The 19690-nt window shown below is 36.2% G+C and overlaps 3 protein-coding genes across 3 annotated transcripts; 1 reads left to right on the top strand and 2 right to left on the bottom strand.

Annotated features, from left to right (window-relative positions):
* Positions 1-1203: 1203 nt before the first annotated feature.
* LOC140810952 (protein SMAX1-LIKE 6-like) lies at positions 1204-5504 on the bottom strand. The gene is made up of 3 exons (XM_073168881.1): positions 4159-5504; positions 3208-3445; positions 1204-3077 (listed from the first exon to the last, which is right to left on the bottom strand). Exons 1-3 carry the CDS (start codon positions 5346-5348, stop codon positions 1308-1310), a joined length of 3198 nt encoding a protein of 1065 aa, XP_073024982.1. The 5' UTR covers positions 5349-5504; the 3' UTR covers positions 1204-1307.
* A 4058-nt stretch (positions 5505-9562) lies between these two features.
* Positions 9563-10861, top strand: LOC140809190 (probable pyridoxal 5'-phosphate synthase subunit PDX1). Its single transcript, XM_073166687.1, has one exon. It carries the CDS (start codon positions 9718-9720, stop codon positions 10648-10650), a length of 933 nt encoding a protein of 310 aa, XP_073022788.1. The 5' UTR covers positions 9563-9717; the 3' UTR covers positions 10651-10861.
* Positions 10862-12319: 1458 nt separating this feature from the next.
* On the bottom strand, positions 12320-18405 carry LOC140809189 (uncharacterized). The gene is made up of 9 exons (XM_073166686.1): positions 18189-18405; positions 15081-17555; positions 14845-14974; positions 14654-14742; positions 14309-14553; positions 14082-14168; positions 13894-13993; positions 13596-13800; positions 12320-13514 (listed from the first exon to the last, which is right to left on the bottom strand). The coding sequence occupies exons 1-9, from the start codon at positions 18279-18281 to the stop codon at positions 13393-13395; spliced, it is 3546 nt and encodes a 1181-aa protein (XP_073022787.1). The 5' UTR covers positions 18282-18405; the 3' UTR covers positions 12320-13392.
* Between the last annotated feature and the right edge of the window lie 1285 nt (positions 18406-19690).

Here is a 19690-nt window from a genome sequence, read left to right as displayed (position 1 = left end):
ATCTCTTATTTGGGTGACCCAATTAAAAAGTATTACTTTTTATGCTAAGAATATTACTTTCTATTGTGAATATGAGTAGGGTTGACCCGTCTCACAGATTATGATCCGTGAGACGGTCTCACATGAAACCCACTCATAGTGGTTTTAGCCTTTAAAGATTTCTATGCAATTTTTTCCCCATTTTAAATTTTTTATGATTTTTCTAATTTTTTAAATTTTATTTTCAAAGACAAATGATTTTGGTCATTGACTACAAAGGCCAAATCATCTCATTCACTTTTTTTTTTTTTAATTTATATTGTTTAAATGTTTTAATTTTAAATTTTAAATTAATTGTTATTAATTTTAATAATTTAAAACGAACAATAGGAACGTAGATTTGGTCACATTTTTTATTTAAAAAAAAAGAATAAAAAAAACTACAAAAATAGATGTTACGCTTCACTACGCAAGACCCGCCTAAATTATGTCAAAAAAATTAAATACTCCTTCGCCCATTGGGCAAGCCAAAAGATCATAACTAACCTATTTTATTCATATCTTTATTAATAATAAGTCAGAGGGTATTTTTTAAATGCTACATTTGATTCAGTTTAAATAGCAGCAAATAACTCTTACTACAAGAACGGAATTCATTACAAATAAAAACTTAGCACCACTGCACTTGAGAGTTTATTCCGATATGATGTTATTTTGTATCCTATTTGGAGACATAACCATAATGTAGTGCCATTAAAAGAGAAGTTTTGTATCATCTGCAAGTAAATAAGCATATAAATGCAATAAATTTCTCCAGTAGTTCGGGTTATTAATTCTACTGGCGATGAAGAATGAAAAGACATTGTGGGTGAAGGGCGTACAATGTCATTAACTGATAAGCTTCTTCCAAAGATTAGATACCACATACATTTGGTGTTAAATGAGGTTGTTAATATTGCAGCAGATCTTGTGCCACTGCGATCTATGGTAGCCAGATTGTGCTTCATGATCTAACAATAACTATACCCCTTTCGTGCAGCAGATCTTATGCCACTGCGATCTATGGTAGCCATTCCCGGTTCGATTCATAGTGGGATCGACTATGGTGTGTGAAATATTACTATCACTATCGACCTTGTAAGAGAGCCAAAACCGAGTGAAAGAGGTGAGTACAAGGCTCGAAAAGACGAAAACTAGTCAACAAAACCATTGAGGTCTAGTATGTTTTAACCTGACACCATTAATATCAAAGATAACTTATCTCGAATACATATACTCGAGAATTGAAAACATTATGCATACATTACAAAACACGTATCCGAAAAACATCAGTTCACTATCACTCTTGCAGGAAGGCACACTCCAGGAGCTTGCTCTTCCACAACAAGGCCATCACATGCAACTAATTTAAATACAAAATCTGAAGAGTCGTTGTACCTTTGTCGTGCTTTCTTTATGCTCGGGAAAAGAACTTGTTCAATCCAATCTTCCAAAGCGTTTCCCCTCTCCATTAACCAAGCTGCTGCAAGTATTTGAACCATCACTTCTTGATCAATTTCCAGTAAAATCTTGGTTCCAACTGTTCTCCGTAATCCTACATCAATGTCCTTCAAGATTTTATGTGCAAGAGAATCAAAGTCAAATGGTTTGAAGACCACGTTTTCATCAACATGGATAAGCAATTCTTCAAACCATACTTCCGAACTTTCCGAGTTACCACTATCAGCGTCGCTTCTACAAATATCAAATTCCTCTTCCGTATCCTCGACCGGTAAATTTAAATCAATAATGGATCTTGAAAGGCATGAGCGTTTCGATCTCACAGACTTGGTAGACACGGGATTCGTCAATTTACGTTTATGCATACCATTGCTCGGAGTAACTGAAACACTTGTCGCACTATTGATATTTCCATGGACAGATCCAATCAAAATTTGCATTTGCAAATTTCTGGCCTGTAATATATTTTCTTCAGAAAATTCAGATACCGCCTGGCTGAAAATAAGATCATCTTCACCAGCTTTTACGGCCCTTGAAGCAACGACAAAGATAACGTGGTTGATAGTGACATCTCTACCATGGGAATCCGAAAATTTTCCAGTTTTAACAGCTTGAAATAAACTATTCTGGACCAAGAAATCTGCCTTTTCTATGTTTTCAAGAAGTATAACAGAAAAAGGACGCTTGCTTAACTCATCAGCAAGGCAATCAACTATCATTTGCCTATCAGACTTCATGTGGTGATATGTTGAATCACAACTATAAAAAATTGAGCTAGGGTTAGGGAGGCTAGCCGGATCCTGAGAGCTCAGATCCAAAGATAGAAAGTGTTCCAATCCACCGAAAACTACCTCGGCAAGTGTGGTGGCTATTTTTCTCTTAGCCACTTTATCAGGTCCCAGAAAGCTGAGCCAATGATTTCCCTTTTTTGGACATTGATGCCGTGAATCTCCATCTCTACAACAGAATAAAGTTCGACCAATAGTTTGAATGGCTTCAAACTGCCAGCAAAACTTTTCAGATAGATTTTTCCAAGGGTATTCAAGGTCTTTTGTATACATTTGCTTTGCTTGACTATGGTTATTCTCTGGGGTTCTTTGCAATTCATAGAAACTATGCTCTTGCAAGTTGGGTCCACTTCTAAATTCTCTATTAGAAGTATAAAGTGTTCCAAGCCCCAAATCGGTGGTCAAAGAAATAACAGAGGCAGGTATGGTCATCTGTTGCTGAGAACGGGAATGGTTTGGAAGATCATCCATCTCCACGCTTTGTACTGGTAGTTCAACTAGTACATTCGCACCAGATTCCAGTGCATTGGGATTAGAAAGTTTTGGCTTCGAGGAAGAGCCGTTTATCAATCCTGAAGGCATGACAGGACTTAGATTAGTGAGTCTGCTTCTACTTAATACTGAACCGACCTGGAAACTGTCTTTCCTGGTAGGAACATTATGAGACAGTGGAATACTAGAAGTTTGTAACTTGGCTTCAGAAATAGTATCTTGAGATGTACAAGTGCGATGAAGCTGCTGGCAGATGTCATTCCATTTTCTATGCAAAGCCATAACTCTAAACTCCAATAGAGATTTGTCATCTTGGGCCTGCACTGAAATGACAGAGACGTGTTTAAAAAAGCTAGTATCAACTCATAAACATAGTCTGAACTCTGAATTCGTTTTTGACTTGTATGAACTTGAAAAAAAAAGAGTCTAAATTTCATGGAAGACAAACCTCTACTGTATCTGATCTCTTGCTCGTCTCACATTCAACCTTTGGCAACCAAGAAGATAGAGTAGTTGAGTGATAATCTGCATCAATGGGTGTTCCCTTCAGAACAGAAACTTCTTGCTCATACTTTTCATCGCATAAGTTGCAAAGGCTTTCGGCTTGAGTTAAATGCGAGCCTCGAGTTTCTCGTTCCAATGGCATGGGAAAGAATCCACCAAATGGAATAAATGACCCCATCAAACTGCAGCATACGTTCGAAAATTAACACGATGAGCCGGACGTAAAAATGTGTAGATGAATAGTGAGAAGGTAATGAAACACTAATGCAGCAGAAACATAATATGGAGCCCGAGGAAATTTAAGCAATCCTCTGAAACTGGGAAAAAATGGCAAAAACAAGTCATTTACTTTATAATTAGAAAGAAAAGGTAAAAATGGCTGATCAAATCCAGAAGATGCACTAGTCAAATAATTTGAGTTCAAAATTTACCAGTCAAATTTATGTTCTGAATGCGACCAGAAAGATCACTAATTCAACTGATATATCACCCGTGAAAAATATCATTTCAAAGCACATTTGATTGTCTTTTGCCTATCTCACACATATGCCGAAGAATAAGAGAGCAAATCCTGACCAATTTTACTATCAGGAACAAATGCTAATCTAGTGTAAACAGTTAAACTCCTAACCAACCAATAAAAAAATATGATACACGCTGATTAAATTTATCTTTACACGCACTACTCGTCCATTTAAGCAGGAAGATCTTTATTTTCTCGGTTTCTGATCACAAAAGTGACTTTTCCCAATCATAGTTTTAGCCCTAGGTCCCTTATTGACCAATTGCTGCCTTCCCTGGAGTGTTTATAGTGGTTGAAGTTCACGAAACGCATTGATATCTTGAAGTGTGACAAGCTTTGAACATGTGTTTAAAGAAACAAAGTGACACAAACCTTGATTTAAAACTATTTCCTCCACTTGCGGAAGGCTTGGAAGAAGTAATGGGCAGGAGATGCAGATCCAAGTCTATGTCAATACAAGGAAACCGCTGGAGTAGTTTTTTATAATCATTGTCGTCTGCCAAGAAACCAATCAACCACAATTTCCCATTTGAGCAGCTCAATAAACTTTTCAGCTGGGAAATCAAAAAATTCACAGAATTTACAGATACAGCATCCACAAAAGGCTTAAGATCCCCACAGTTCACAATAATCCCGGTTCCATGGCAATTATCAGTCATGTCACCCACCTCTTTAAACTTCAATTCCATCATTTCTTCACTTAAATCTTTATTGATAAACTTAGAAAACTCATGGTCAACTGAGATCAAGCTCAGCCCATCAATTTCTTTGGGTAAAAATCCCGTTTCACCCTTCTTCAAACCTTCTATGAAGTTCCTTAACGCATATTTAGCACAAACACCAATCATTAGCGGATTTCTCTTATTTGCCTTCGCAATAATTTCCCCAACTCGTTGTGAATTCTCGTCACCGATATATGTAGCAGTCTTGTACAATAGAAAATTAGGGCTGATATCTTTTGATTCTAAATCGCTCAAACCCCACTGAAATACAGGCGGGCAGCGAGGAATAGTCGGAAATCTCGACATGGTGAGCGGGTTTATAATGGCCAATTTTAGCTCGTTGGTTCGAAAACCAGCGTCAGAGAAAACCCTACTAACTATCGGATCATCCAAAATGGAGACTATAAAATGCCTCAATTCAACTTTCACAACACAAATCGATGTCTGAGTCGAAGAATTCAAATTCACTTGCTGCTGATACAGATGGAACGTATCGGGGTGCCGTCTCTGATTGGCTTGGGATCTCTTGATCGCAGCCATTAAAGAATTCGAAACTGGCGGATCCTCCCCGGAAGATTTACAAGCTGAAACCTTGTCGAGGGCCACTCCAACACAGAGTTCGAGAGCCCGGATATGAAGGTGTGGCGAGCACTCGCTGCTCCTGGCGCGTGTACATACTGCCCGGAGACTCGAGGATGGTAGAGCTAGTAGAGCAGAGATAGCATGTAACGACGTGGTCTGCGCATGGCTCCGTCGCTTAGCCACCGCGACGGCGTCATCTAAAGTAGCCGCAGCCTCCTCCGCTAAGCATTGGCGTGCTACGCTCACCGGCGTAGGCATCGCCGGCGAACTTATCCGTACTAAATATATATAATATATGTAAAAATATCCTCGCTGGTATAGAAAATTAAGCCGAAAAAATATGTAAATATTTTAAAAAATTTATCAAAAAAGGAAAGAATTGTTTTTCTACCCTTTTGGCCGAATTATATTCTTCAAATTATATTATATTATATATGAAATAGAAGTGGCAAAGAAGGCAGCTAGAATTTAAGCGTGTGGGCCCACTGAAGAGATAGATAGATTAACAAATGGCGAGCATGTATTCTCTTTTTAAAGGCTCAAACAATGATGGTGGTAACCCAGTTTGTCTCAAGAATTTTTTTATGTGAGATAGATCAATCATATCGATATTCATAATAAAAATAATATTTTTCGTATAAAAAGTAATAATTTTTCATGGATGACCCAAATAAGATATTTATCTCACAAAATACAACGCATGAGAACGTTTCACATAATTTTTTATCAAAATTTATTTAATTAAGAGATATCCTACCTCAAATGGTATAGAGATTTGAGAGAGCAGATGATAAATATCCACTTCAAAAGCACATTAAGTTTATGACGACATCAAATCACATCGTCTTTAATTTTACAAACTCATCTATGTCTTTGAATAGACGAGCATATATTTTGTTTCAATGTTTATTAGGGCACCGACATTGATGTATTAAGAGTAGGTCTCATGTGAGACAATCTCACGGATCTTAATCTGTGAGACGGGTTAATCCTACCCATATTTACAATATAAAGTAATACTTTTAGCATAAATAGTAATATTTTTTCATGGATGACCCAAATATGAGATCCGTCTCACAAATACGACCCGTGAGACCGTCTCACACAAGTTTTTGTCATGTATTAATGAGTGATTATTAACACGCATTAATATTCATGCAGCAATGTGGGTGCATAAATTATTAATCTTGGCTGTCATGTCAGCCAAGAAATTCATCAGAATAAACGGCATTTTCTCGCAATTAGCTACGGTTTTTCGTAAGCCGTCGCAAATTGAAAAACATCGCTACTTGCGACGGTTTTCTCAAAACCCGTCGCTATTGAAATTAATTTATTTTTAAAATAATAATACTATTTATTTTTAATAATATTTGTTGTAAAATTTTAACAAAATTAGAAAGATATTGAATTAATTAAAATTAAAAAAATGACTAAGTGGACAGTGAGACCCATAAATAATGAAAGTTGATATTAAATGAATCTGAGTGTGTGTTAATAATAGCAAAATGTTAATGTAATGAATATGTGGTTCGTGAACCTCATAATTTTTGAGTATATGAAAAGTTAATAACATAAATTAATAAATATAATTTAAAAAAAATTATATTTACGTATACCAACAAAAAAATCATTTCGTTGGGAGATTGGATCTAATTGTGTCTCCTTCTTTGGATGGCATTCCGATCCAATTTATTAATTGTCTTAAGTAATTAAGGCTGGTCTTGAATTACATGTGTCCGTCACCTGGAAAATATAGCATGTGTAGCGTAGGAATTGCAGTCATTTTACCAAGTGTATTATTAAATTATAAAAATAATAATCAATAATTAAAATTGAATAAGGAAAAAAATATCGAGAGACTCTAACCATGTCCAAAAAGTTACCCGACGTGTCTGAATTGTGTCCAATTGTGTCTTTTTCATCTCTTTTATTTCTTTCAATTTTTCTCTTTTTTAATTTGGAATGCTTTTCCGTTTCCCTTCACACCAACTTCGTAATATCAGAATTTTTCATCAATGGCCGGGGTTTAGGCCATTCCATATCAATGTTACAAGTTTGAAACAAGGTATCAAACTCTATTTGAGACGACGATCATAAAATCAGAATAAGACGCCTTGATAATTTTTTTCCACCATTCTTATGTTAGTACAAAGTCGCGATGATGTTCAGATTCTTGCAAAAAATGAAAGTGACTATCTGAAATCCAAGTTAAACTCGGTCCACAAACCTTTACGGCTATGTTTGATAGCCATGATAAAAGAATTATTATTAAATAATCATCCATTATATCATGTTTGGTTCATTTTTAATTTAGCATGGATGCTCTTGATTATGATTGAAAGCCCTCACTATTTATGTTATTTCTGTGAATAAATATCCTCCTCAAATGTGTGATAATGTATAATTCTTGAATAGTGATAATGATAAAATTGTATATTGACCATACTTCAATATAATATGAAAAGTAAAATGATTGAAAATTTAATAATTAATATAATATGTAAATTTTTATTATAATTTTTTATAAATTAATTTTATATAATTTAAAGAAAATAAATTGTAATATAAATCTATTTTAAATTAAAATTTTATAAATTTCTAATCTTGTTAATTAATTCTTTTATGAAAATAAATATTTTATTAAAATAAATACATATTTACAAATTTTTTTCTAATAAATATATTTAAATTAATTTTAATAATTATAATTGTAAATATTTAATTATTTATTCAATTATTTTAAAAATATATATTTAATTAACACTTGTGGTATTTTGATCATTACAATAAAGTTTACAAAATTAATGCATCATTTTAAAATCATACCAAACATCATGTTATTTATCCAACCATACTATTAATCCATATATCTCATTTTTTAATCACTGTAATTACTAATCATTTACTTATCTCATCGCACGTACCGAACGAAGTCTACAAGTTATAACATCAGCAACATAATTAGCTTCACAAATACAATACATGATATAGTCAGTGGCAGAGCCACATTATATATAACAGGGCTAGCCCAATTTTTTTTAAAAAAAATTTATATGTAAATTTTGTATAATTTTATAATAATATGATATTAGCCCGTATAGATCGATTTAAAAAATTTAAAAAAGTTATAAAGTTTAAAATTTTAGTCCGAACACAACTATATTTATGACTCCACCAATGATTATAACTTCTTTAAAAAAAAAATCAAGATAGTTTACCAATGATGGGTAATTGGTTCTTTTAATTTACCAAATTTTGTTCGCCTCCAAGAGTCCAGAGACAAGAAAATATCTATGCATGTAAACTGCTAAAACTTTAGTAGGATGATATAGCATTCATGCATTGAGTTTGGTCCTTCACCAAATTGTAATATAGCTTTCATTCAAATTTAATAATTATGATATTATTTCAATTTTAATAGAAATCAAAATAATTAAAATAAATTGATTAAGATAGAAAAAAAAATTTACAAAAAATAAAAAACTATACAAATACGTCTCGTGTACACCAAAACATATATATATATATATATATATATATATATATATAAAGAAATTCAATGAATCGTGCGTGATGAAAGTTAAAGTTTATTCCAAGCTCCAGTAGCTTCGTATTGGCCCACTTAATTATAAGCACAAAAATGAAATTTCTAGAAAAATTTATAAATTGGGAATTATAACAATATAAAAAAATGCAGTGAAAAGATCTGCAAATTAGGCTAGTCGTACCTTGGTTAGGAGCGCTGATTTTATTGCTGGCTGGTTTTGTATCACTTACTTTTGTTTGTGATATAAATTGTTCGTTATCTTATTCAATAAAATGTTTTAGCTTAATAAAAAATTTATCCCCTCATTTTTATTCATCTAGTTAAAAGATTAATGCTTTAGTTATGACAAAATTTGTACAAATGTTTTTGCACCATAAAAATTTCAAAACAAAAAATTTATTTATCAAATATTATGATTTATTGAATACAAAATCTCACAACATAATAGTAAAATCTCAAGATATAATTGTTGTAAATGTTATTATATGATATATTTGATGTACTTTTTGCACTATAGTAGGTTTCTTGTGAGACGTTGCTACGAATTTTTTTATTTGACAAAAACTTATGTGAGACGGTCTCACGAGTCTTATTTATGATACAAATCTCTTATTTTGGTCATTCATGAAAAAAAATTACTTTTTATGGTGAATATGAGTAGGGTTGACCCGTCTCACAGATTATGATCCGTGATATGATCTCACGTGAAACCCACTTTTTTTATTTATTAGACAAGTCAATCGTGCTCATATTTACAATAAAAATAATATTTTTAATATAAAAGTGATATTTTATATAAATATGAATAAGAAATACAGAGATACATAATAAATAAATAAATATGATTATTAAATAAATTTTAAAAAGAGGAGTAGCAAAGCAATAGTTAATTTATGAGCCCCGCAAGTCCCAATCATTCGACCGCCTTACTTTACACCACCCTCTTCTTTCCGTTGTTCCATTTCCTATATCTTCCCAATTTCCCTTTGCAATTACGACCTCCTCATCTCTACTCTTGCCCTTTCTTCCCTTATCTTGCGCGCCGCCACTGCAATTTTATCCTCGGTTCATCGAACGAAAATGTCTGGAAGTGGAGTCGTCACCGTTTATGGCAACGGCGCAATAACGGAGACTGCAAAACAGTCTCCCTTCTCCGTCAAGGTGGGCCTTGCGCAGATGCTCCGCGGCGGTGTCATTATGGACGTCGTTAATGCTGAGCAAGCCCGTATCGCTGAGGAAGCAGGTGCGTGTGCTGTCATGGCCTTGGAACGCGTGCCGGCTGATATCCGGGCTCAAGGTGGGGTGGCGCGTATGTCGGATCCGCAGCTAATTAAGGAAATTAAGCAGGCGGTCACCATCCCCGTCATGGCTAAGGCTCGAATTGGCCATTTTGTGGAGGCACAGATCCTTGAAGCTATTGGAATCGACTACGTCGATGAGTCCGAAGTGCTCACCCCCGCGGACGACGTGAACCACATCAACAAGCACAACTTCCGCATCCCCTTCGTGTGCGGCTGCCGCAACCTCGGGGAGGCGCTGCGCCGTATCCGCGAGGGCGCTGCTATGATTCGCACAAAGGGGGAGGCTGGTACGGGCAACATCATCGAGGCTGTGCGCCACGTGCGCTCCGTGATGGGAGATATCCGCGTCCTCCGCAACATGGACGACGACGAGGTCTTCACCTTCGCCAAGAAGATCCAGGCACCGTACGACCTGGTGATGCAGACCAAGCAGCTGGGTAGGCTTCCTGTGGTCCACTTCGCCGCTGGTGGCGTGGCTACTCCGGCAGACGCAGCGCTGATGATGCAACTGGGATGCGACGGCGTGTTTGTCGGGTCTGGAGTGTTCAAGAGTGGTGACCCCGCCCTACGTGCGCGTGCAATTGTTCAAGCGGTGACCCACTACAGCGACCCGCAGGTGCTGGCGGACGTGAGTTGCGGCCTTGGGGAAGCGATGGTGGGGATCAATCTCAACGATGATAAGGTCGAGAGGTACGCCAATAGGTCCGACTGAAAGTGGAAAGTGGAAACGGATATGGATCCACTTCTATTATTTTTGCCATGTTTTTCTTCCTTCTATTCTTAAGGGTCCTCGTTGTTGTCATAAATCACAAGATACATATTATCACTAGCGATTGAAATACTCTGAATATGTAGCCTTTACTTTACGTATGTCCTGCAAAATGCTTTATATATATGATGCATGCTTTCGGACCTTGATTGGAGACACTGTCTTCTGCTGGACAACACAGAGCAACTCTAAAGAATCAACAAACTATTATTTCCATCTCAAAAGTTACCATGAAAATATGTAAAATCTTCTGGATATTGTTGCCTTCGCATGGATGTTTGAGATTTTTCTAGGTGCCCCTTGGTGGTGTAAATTATGCTTGTGGCTCATGGCCTGTAATGTGTGCTTAGGAATTTGGTGGTCAAACTGGGACGTATACCAAAAACATGTATATGAAAGATGTGATTTTCAAAATGAACAGCCAGCGGGACTGTTAATTCTGTCATATTTGCAAAAACTTATGAAAAGATGAGGTTATGTGATACCAAGTGGAGGTGGTCCATGGCCATGCCACTTCAAATTTGTATTACGATTTATAGTCGCGACTAAGTTTGATATCCAATTGGCTTAGTATATTTCTATGACGGCAGACTTTTTGCCTCTTTGGTAGAACTTGGAGCAGAAGTCAAAATCTTAAATTGAGAAGAAGAAAAATGACTCATGGTTGGTACAACATTGGCTTTTGGTTTTATTTTGGACGGGCTGATGAGAATTGATATCCTTGGGTCACCCCTTCCATTGGTTGGGTTCAATCTATATTACTCAAATGTTGTATCAAACCATCCACGATTATTCTTACATGAGGCATGGAACTTACATGTGAGAATAAACAAGAACTACTAGATGCAAGCTTATGGTAATACCCTACGACGGGCATTCTGTGAGTTTTTGCTATCAAATCTGGCCTAACTTTCACTGAGAAATGGGAACACTATTATTTTCCAATGAAATGGTTTTGGCAGTCGATACCGATATAGTAATCTTGATGTGTCACCGCGCAGTTTATAGAATGCCGATAATATATTTCAAATTTCTGAAAAATACGATGTTAAATACCTTGAGATATCTTTATTATGTCCTTTTCTTTTGCGATAAAGCTATAGATGTCCGTGCTTGTTCAATCTAGCACAAATTCAACCTGGCAAGTGTCAAACAAATGAATAACGTGACATGTATGCGATACTGTCCTCATATTAAATGGAAATTATATGCTACAATCAAGATTTGCCCAGTACGACTGCTATGATACGCGGAAGGAAACAAGTTTCCATTTTTATTCATTTAGTCCAATTGCATTCTTTTGAATGATACATAATATAATCTTGAAACAGATGAAGTTAACTTGAGATCGTACTGAAAAGCACAACCACTTTGAGTCTTGCCATTAAAAAATGCTAGAAAACTCGTTAATGATTAGTGAGAAATATGAACGCGCAACTGAAGAATAAAATTTCAAACGTTTGTTTATATATTTGGATTTCAAATTACATGTTATAATTTCAGAGAGAACATACATTGAAGAATAGAAAGAGTAAACAAAAACAAAACAAGCAACGATTTCGGGTATGATTTCAACAAATGCCCGCCCAGAGAGTAAAATGAGAAGGAAGGATTTAGAGTATTACAGCAACTCTACTTTTCCCTCTATAGTCTATACGTGATAAATGCTAACATCTAACTATTTCTCAGCCAAATCCAGTTAATAACTACTCATTCTAGAGCCAAAAAAGAACAAAAGATTAGAGATTTTGAGTGCCGCGGGCTAGATGAATTTGTCAGAACAAGCTTAGCATTTATTCCCCTCCAATCATTTTCTCTAAGTAAGAAGTTCAACAGGCCGATATTTTCCTTTGTTTATAGCATTTGAAGAGGTCCATCTTCACTGTGGTTCTCATCAGTAACTCCTACAGGGCGCGGCACTCCGGTGCTGGAATGTTAGCCGGGAAGGCTATCCAGTTTACATGAGCTTCTTGAACTTATATAAAAACTTCCATGACGAAATGAAAATTCAAAGATGACGAATCAAGAAAAATGCTTAAAAGTATTATCAAGAATCATGACAGCCACCGGAGCCAACCCATGATTGTTCATGTTATCGCTAGCACTTGCGATGCTGAGTTTAAGAAGCACGATAAATCAGGACCGAAGCCACATCTCACACTTAAATTCAAGAATATTAGTAGATATATGACAATTTAGCTGCACTAGGGACTTGTTAACAAAGACAAAAGCGTTTCATGACTTCGATGGTCCTCTCCGGTGTGTACATCAATTGCCTCCCAGAGGATAAAGATCAAAGATGCATTATTCCTAGACTCCTACCAATATCCCAAGTTAACTATAGTATATTCCCTTAAAACAGAAGAAAGAAATAAAGTAAATCATCGTTTTAATCCTAGTACCCAACTCATTTTTGGACATTGACTAGTAGAAGCAGCACATGAGAACATGATATCGAATCCGAGATTGTGCACTTGTTTAATAAAATAGAAAACAGCATTCTTTTAAATCCTAATAACTCAAACGATTACATGAACCACCTAGAAATAAGAATCATGAAAAGTCGAAAAAAAAAAATTATATAATGGAGCACAATAGTTGAAAACTTAGAACGAGTCAAGATGTGGTCGAAGTTTTCGTTCCTACATAGTAATATAACCAATTAAAGTGAGTTGCATTACCACGTCATCCCTGATCTACAGTTTCATTCTTCTCGACTGTGTCAGTTTGTAAGACTTCAGAAACAAAACTATTTGCGTCCAAGTCGACATTTTTGCCTGCATGGTCACTCGTTTTTTCCCAAGTTTCTGCAGAAAGATGTATGTCAGATTCTCTGCATGGTAGATATACACATTTGAACTAAGTAAAACGGGACATTTTCTAAGTACCCGTTAGCTGGCTTAACTCGGAAGAACCACTTCTTAAGACTTTCTGGCAAATAACTGTGCCCTGAAAATCTAAGAAGATATTGTCAAGAAAGTTTAATCGGTCAGATTGATTCATCACGGAGAATCCGAAGGAAGTGGTCCAAGTGTTAAGAACACCCGGAACGGCTGGCAAAACAAGCCTCTCCACTCCCAACTCGATGAGTTTCTGTAGAAAGAGTAGGTGCATATTATTAGTAAAGAAAGGGGAAAGAGGGCAACACAAAACAGAAGGACCTGAATCATAAAAGAAATACTGCACCTTCTCAAGTACATTCATCAAAAGGCGACACATTCCAAGTCGACGATACTTAAACCGTGTCGCAACCAGTGGGACTTCTGCCACTTTTTTGCCATGGATCCTGGAGTCAAACAAAACAACAAATTCAGAGTTACTTTAACATACCAAATAAGAAGAATATAATTCAAGAATATGGTACCATGCAATACCTCACATTAGCTGCAGAAATCAATTCATCTTTGTTCTCCACTAGTACATTATAAAAACCTTGAAAGTTTAAACGCTTTAGCTTTGACCTGCAATTTCAGATGTATTATGATTTTTATGCAACATAGTGCAGCGTGTATAACCCATCAAGCCACCGGAATAAGTATATATTCAACATATTTCTGCGCAAAAAAGCAATTGGAGCATTTATATCTGCATGAAATCTCACCTACTACTAAAGATTAGGTCTTCCACCAGATCCCGTCTACTGCCAGGCCCTCTAACTGGTTCAAAACATTCATGCATCACACCGAGGGCAAGATTGAGTTTGCTGTAATTATCCATTAAATCCTCACTATCAGATGCATTATGACCATAAGAATCTGTTCTACTGTATTTCATTAAAGTCCAAGTCAAATTTTCGGCACCCAAAGAAATAGGCTTCCCCAAGATTTCATTCAAACCACAAAATATCTGCAAAAACAGCAAATGGAATTAAAAGTATTCCATCAGTATCTAACAGAACATGAGTCATTTTCACATATTTATGAATCAAATACAGCAAATTAGGCACCTGTTCACATGAATCTTGGCAGAACCAATGTCCATCAGGATAAGTATCAAGCTTTATAATGCCTTTATCTCTGAGGCAGCCCGTATGATCTACATGAAAATGATAATTAGAGTATGATATAAGCTCGCCTGAAATGGCATCTTTACTGTGCAAGTGCGGGAAGGTTACAACCAACCATAAAGCTAACTTACATTGGTGCTCACACTGACTACATGTGAGAAAAGAGGAATCTGCAAATCTTTCATCATTTTTGGCAAATCTTCCCTGACCACAAGTTCCACAACAGCATGATGGGCAGAACCAGTCACCATCTGGAACTTCCTGAGAATCATAAAACTGAATTAGCTTTATTCAGTCACTTTTTTATCACAAGTAAAACGATGAAGGGTCGTTGTTAAACATTAAGATGATTCTATAGGAAAAATACATTTAAACCAAGGCAATGAGCATGGAAAGATGATGGGCACTGATCACATAAAAGTAGCTCTCCTCCATAGTAACAGACAGAACATATGCAGTCATTTTTTCTAGTGTGCCGCTTTCCCTTCCTTTTACTATTGGATTCTGGCCTCGAACTTCGGTTAATATTATGTTGTTTCAGTTGCAACCCACACTCCCGCAAAGAGATTCCATTCTCCAAGAAAATATTAGCAGAAGGTCTGTGATTCATTCTTCTAGCATGTGCCTCAAATGTACCAAGCGCAAAGATCTTATGGCAACAGGGACATTTGATCCCTTCACGCGTTATTCTGCCTTCGGCCAATGGACGCCCATCTTTCCGACCACGATATTGAACTTTTGCTCTCGGCAAAACCATATTATTGTCGATCAACCGTGTCAAAGGGGTTCGAGGAGTTTGGTGAGAGGAAGAGGCAGCTAATCCCTCAACTCTTTTACTTGACCGACATATTGAGTTTGAATCCACTTCCTTATCTCCTCTTTCTTCCATTAATGAACGTGATTTCCTTCCTCTCTTGAACAGTCTTAAACCTTCAACAGAACATGGTTTATCATGCTTCCTCTTCTTCTGATGGACTATGGTGGTTTTATGAGTTTCACCATCAGATGATTGAACATGACCTTTCACAGTAGGCTCATCAAAGGACTCATTCGGAAGCTTCTCAAATGTGCCATTCAACAATGGGACATTTCCCTGAGGCTCCATGGCAATAGATGGAAGACCCAGTGCACCATTTCCAATACACCATTTGCAGGCTGACCGCAGAGAATAAAATATTTTTCCGCCAGGTGAGGTGTATCGTGTTTCTCTATAGTTACCTTTTGGATGATAAGAAAAAGACCAACCAAGAGAACACAAGTGTTTCTTTACTTGAAGGGCTATTAACTTTTCATTTTTATTTGAGCCACCGCGTAAATTTTTATCCTTTGATCGTATAAAATAATAATTAGTTACTGCTTCAGGGCAATATTCAGGTTCAGTGACTATAGTATCAGGAGCGCACAATCCGGACGACTCACTCAAAGATTGGGGCTTTTCACCTAGCAGAAATAAAAGAACCTCCTGTTGAGAACTATTCACAGGTTCTTTACTGTACTTAGAGGTCGCTGAAAGCACTCCAGATTCAGGTGTCGATTCCTGAAATTCGTGTTTAAAATGTAGACAAACCCGACGAAGTGAATAGAATGATTCCCTGTCAGGGGAATCATAACGGTACCTTTGCCTACCGTTATCATCTGTAAACACAATCTTCCAGCCCAAATGCAATAGATGTTTCCTAGCGTTTAATACATCTGGATTTTGAGGCTTTTGGTTCAGCGTATACATCTCAGTGCACTTATTGATGGCATCTGGACAAAACTCAGCTCCAGGAACCAATCCAGGTACGGCTGAATGCCAATCAGGCCTCGTTTTCTGAGTCGAAATACTGAGCTCTAAAGAATGTGAACTTAGATTAGTACCTGGAGCTCCTCTATTGTTCGAGTCATCTAGATTTTGAGATAAAATTTGCAGAGTAGGAGTAGAAACAGGTATAGATTGTTCATTAACGAGATTGGTAGAGATATGTTCTAAGTCAATCGGAACTGCAAGTTCGTGGCCCGGACTGAGGAATGCATCTTTCAGACCACAAGCTGGCGGCATTCCTTTACCACCCAGCTGGCATGTAGTTTCAATGGACGGATCTTCAAGAGAATTATGGAAAAGTTGGTTAGATTTCAGAACGGCGTCAAGAGCTGCTTCAGAAAAGGTCGGCAATGAATTTCCTAGCACTGCTTCGTCCCAGCAAGAGTTTATATCTTTCAAAATATGGTCGAAGACTATCCTAAAATTCTCTCGTAAAACCTCCAGCAACAATTCTTTCCAAACAGACCGTACACAAGTCCATTCTTTGAGAATTTCAAAGTCACTGCTCCCTCTGACTTCATACCAAATTTGCTTCACAGAAACCGGCAGAGGACCGTCCTGCTCAAATTCCTCTATCAGTTCAAGAAACAGCCAGTTACCTCGAGGCTTCCATTCTTCAGTAACCTCATCCCAGTCTTGACTGATGCGCAACTTATCAATGCTTCCTACCATTTCATCACCCATATCAGGAAAAAAAATCCTCCTTTGCATGTTTCCATCAGCGTGGTCAAATATCACACCTTCCCACCATGCATCCTCGTAAAAAAAATCGACACACTGTCCGTAGTGTAGCAACCATGGCCCTGGAACACATGGAGGTGGCAAAGGCCTTATCACCCCTCGATAGTGATCTGTTTTTACAATTTCACCACTGACAACCCCTGCAACTACAGGAGACACCTCTACATATTCTACCAAATTATCTGAACCATCATCACACAGAAAGTGATCAAACCGAACTGTACGAGCTGAATTGTGGCAACAAATCACTGTCGCAGGGTGCCATGAGCCCAGACACCCCTCCTCCAGACTCCTGACCTGCACATAAATCACCATGCTAAACAAAAATTACCCAAACCCAAAAAGGACGGTAAATAAAAAATCAAATTAGTAGATATTAAAAAAAATGCTATCTTGGAACATTAGTGGCATGTTTTTATCCAGACAATCCCAAAAAATGCTATCTTGGAACATTAGTGGCATGTTTTTATCCAGACAATCCCAACGAGTATTTATAATTTGCTACCGTTGATGGAAGTCCATGCAATTATTCATTTCTAAAATAAATTTTGCATGATGAAGTGGCCCAAATCAAGAAAATAATTTAATACATTCAATCCCCTTTGATTCCTTCAATCCATCACATCTCGATTCCCCCTCGCATGAAAACCAACACAAAATCCACATGCAGCCAAAAAAATCAGAAGACATTTTCGTGTATAACGTGAAAACAGAAGAGTGGGTGGCCCGGGACAAAATACAGCGCAGGTGAGTGAAAGCAAGAAACGATAAACGCGCAATTGAATAATTGCATCATGGAGAAAACACAATGAACCTGAAAATTTCCCAGATAATCACAATCTATTGCATACCCACATGAAAACAAGATTACTCTGCCATTACTCGATGATAACAACGAGAAAAAAGAAAACACAGATTACAGGACACTACCTCAACTTTTTCATGCACAAGAAGTTTTCCGCGATTGTTTACCACTCTTGTTCGTGTTCTTCCGCACTCCGGTTGTTGAAAATCCGTGGCCATTGCAAATAAAAAAAAAATCCACTTCTGAGTTTTGGGACTCGTTGCGAGAGTTGGCACTAGACGATGCGAGTTTGATCGGAGTAAATTGCAGAGTGCCACCACGGTGAATAAGAGTCGATTTTTACTGCCCCGGTTAAAATTTTTAGGGTGGGCGTTACATATGTTAATTTAATTTAATGATAAATTTATTAAAACAGATCTTTAAATTCGACTCAACTTATAAAAAATATTATTTAAACAAAAATTTTGTGAGACAGTCTCACGGGTCGTATTTTGTGAGATATATTTCTTATTTTGGTCATATGTAAAAAAATATTATTTTTTATTGTGACCGTCTCACAGATAAAAATTCGTGAGACCGTCTCACAAGAGACATACTCTATTTTTTGTGATGATAAATATTAATCCGATCAACTCATCTAATAAATATAAAATTGTGAAACGATCTCATAAATACATACTCATTTATTGAATGGTTGAGATTTATATTTATTCAAGTAAAATATATTCACTAAACATTTTTCTAAAAGATCGAATTTTAAAATTTAGTGTCTCCAAAATTATCTTCGGCACATTGAAATCAAATTTCAAAAGATAAATCCAAAAGGAAAATTATATTTAATATCTGGAACTGAATAACTTGGATTCCAAGAAAAAATTTTATTTGAGATCTGGTGCCCTACGTATATGTGCCACGTAATTCGAGTCAAATTCATTTACCTTTTCTATCGGATTGAATTCTTTTGTTTATAATTAAACGCTGCCATATACAGAAAGAACGGCGAGGACAAAAACGGAAAGTGATAATTAATTAATCTAAAATTTGGCCTATTTTTAATACTAATTTACTAAATATTCAACATGCTTAATATAATACTTATATATAGTAACATTCCATGTTATATATTTACACTAACAACTAATTGTTATATATTGAGTTTATAGTGGTTTGATAATTTTTTAATGTTCAATTGGACATGCACGTATCAATAAATTACTAATGTAATATGAACATAAATAGTTGCAGATAAATTTTAACCGTATATATATAGTAGGTATCTTGCGAGATAGCCTCACGAATCTTTATGTGTGAGACGGGTCAGTCCTACCGATATTCACAATAAAAAGTAATACTCTTAGCAAAAAAAGTAATATTTTTTCATAGATAACTCAAATAAGAGATCTGTTTTAATAAATATCAAATAAAGTTATATGAACCATATTTTACTAACAAAATTTAGAGATCAGTTTTAATAAATTAACAAAAATTTGTTTGATAAAGATTTCGATTTTTAGAAAGGAAAATTGATTTTTGTCATATGTTTGCAAATTGTGTTCTCCATGTTGCCAATTTTAATTCTTAATTAATCCATTATCTTTGGTTTTTTTGACATTAATTTCAATCATTT

Source organism: Primulina eburnea, chromosome 13, assembly GCF_022965805.1.
Source record: "Primulina eburnea isolate SZY01 chromosome 13, ASM2296580v1, whole genome shotgun sequence".
Taxonomy (NCBI): domain Eukaryota; kingdom Viridiplantae; phylum Streptophyta; class Magnoliopsida; order Lamiales; family Gesneriaceae; genus Primulina; species Primulina eburnea.
Note: the sequence above shows the minus strand (reverse complement) of the source record. Positions and strands in the feature narration are given on the sequence as shown.

What these genes read in the sequence shown, in the direction of transcription:
- LOC140810952 (XM_073168881.1), bottom strand. Translation starts at nt 5,348, where the DNA reads ATGCCTACGCCGGTGAGCGTAGCACGCCAATGCTTAGCGGAGGAGGCT. An exon ending in GGAAATAGTTTTAAATCAAG is followed by an intron (nt 3,446 to 4,158) that starts GTTTGTGTCACT and finishes CGTATGCTGCAG; the next exon opens with TTTGATGGGGTCATTTATTC. An exon ending in AGAGATCAGATACAGTAGAG is followed by an intron (nt 3,078 to 3,207) that starts GTTTGTCTTCCA and finishes ATTTCAGTGCAG; the next exon opens with GCCCAAGATGACAAATCTCT.
- LOC140809190 (XM_073166687.1), top strand. Translation starts at nt 9,718, where the DNA reads ATGTCTGGAAGTGGAGTCGTCACCGTTTATGGCAACGGCGCAATAACG.
- LOC140809189 (XM_073166686.1), bottom strand. Translation starts at nt 18,281, where the DNA reads ATGGCCACGGATTTTCAACAACCGGAGTGCGGAAGAACACGAACAAGA. An exon ending in TTGTGCATGAAAAAGTTGAG is followed by an intron (nt 17,556 to 18,188) that starts GTAGTGTCCTGT and finishes ATTTATGTGCAG; the next exon opens with GTCAGGAGTCTGGAGGAGGG. An exon ending in TGATGAATGTACTTGAGAAG is followed by an intron (nt 13,801 to 13,893) that starts GTGCAGTATTTC and finishes CTCTTTCTACAG; the next exon opens with AAACTCATCGAGTTGGGAGT.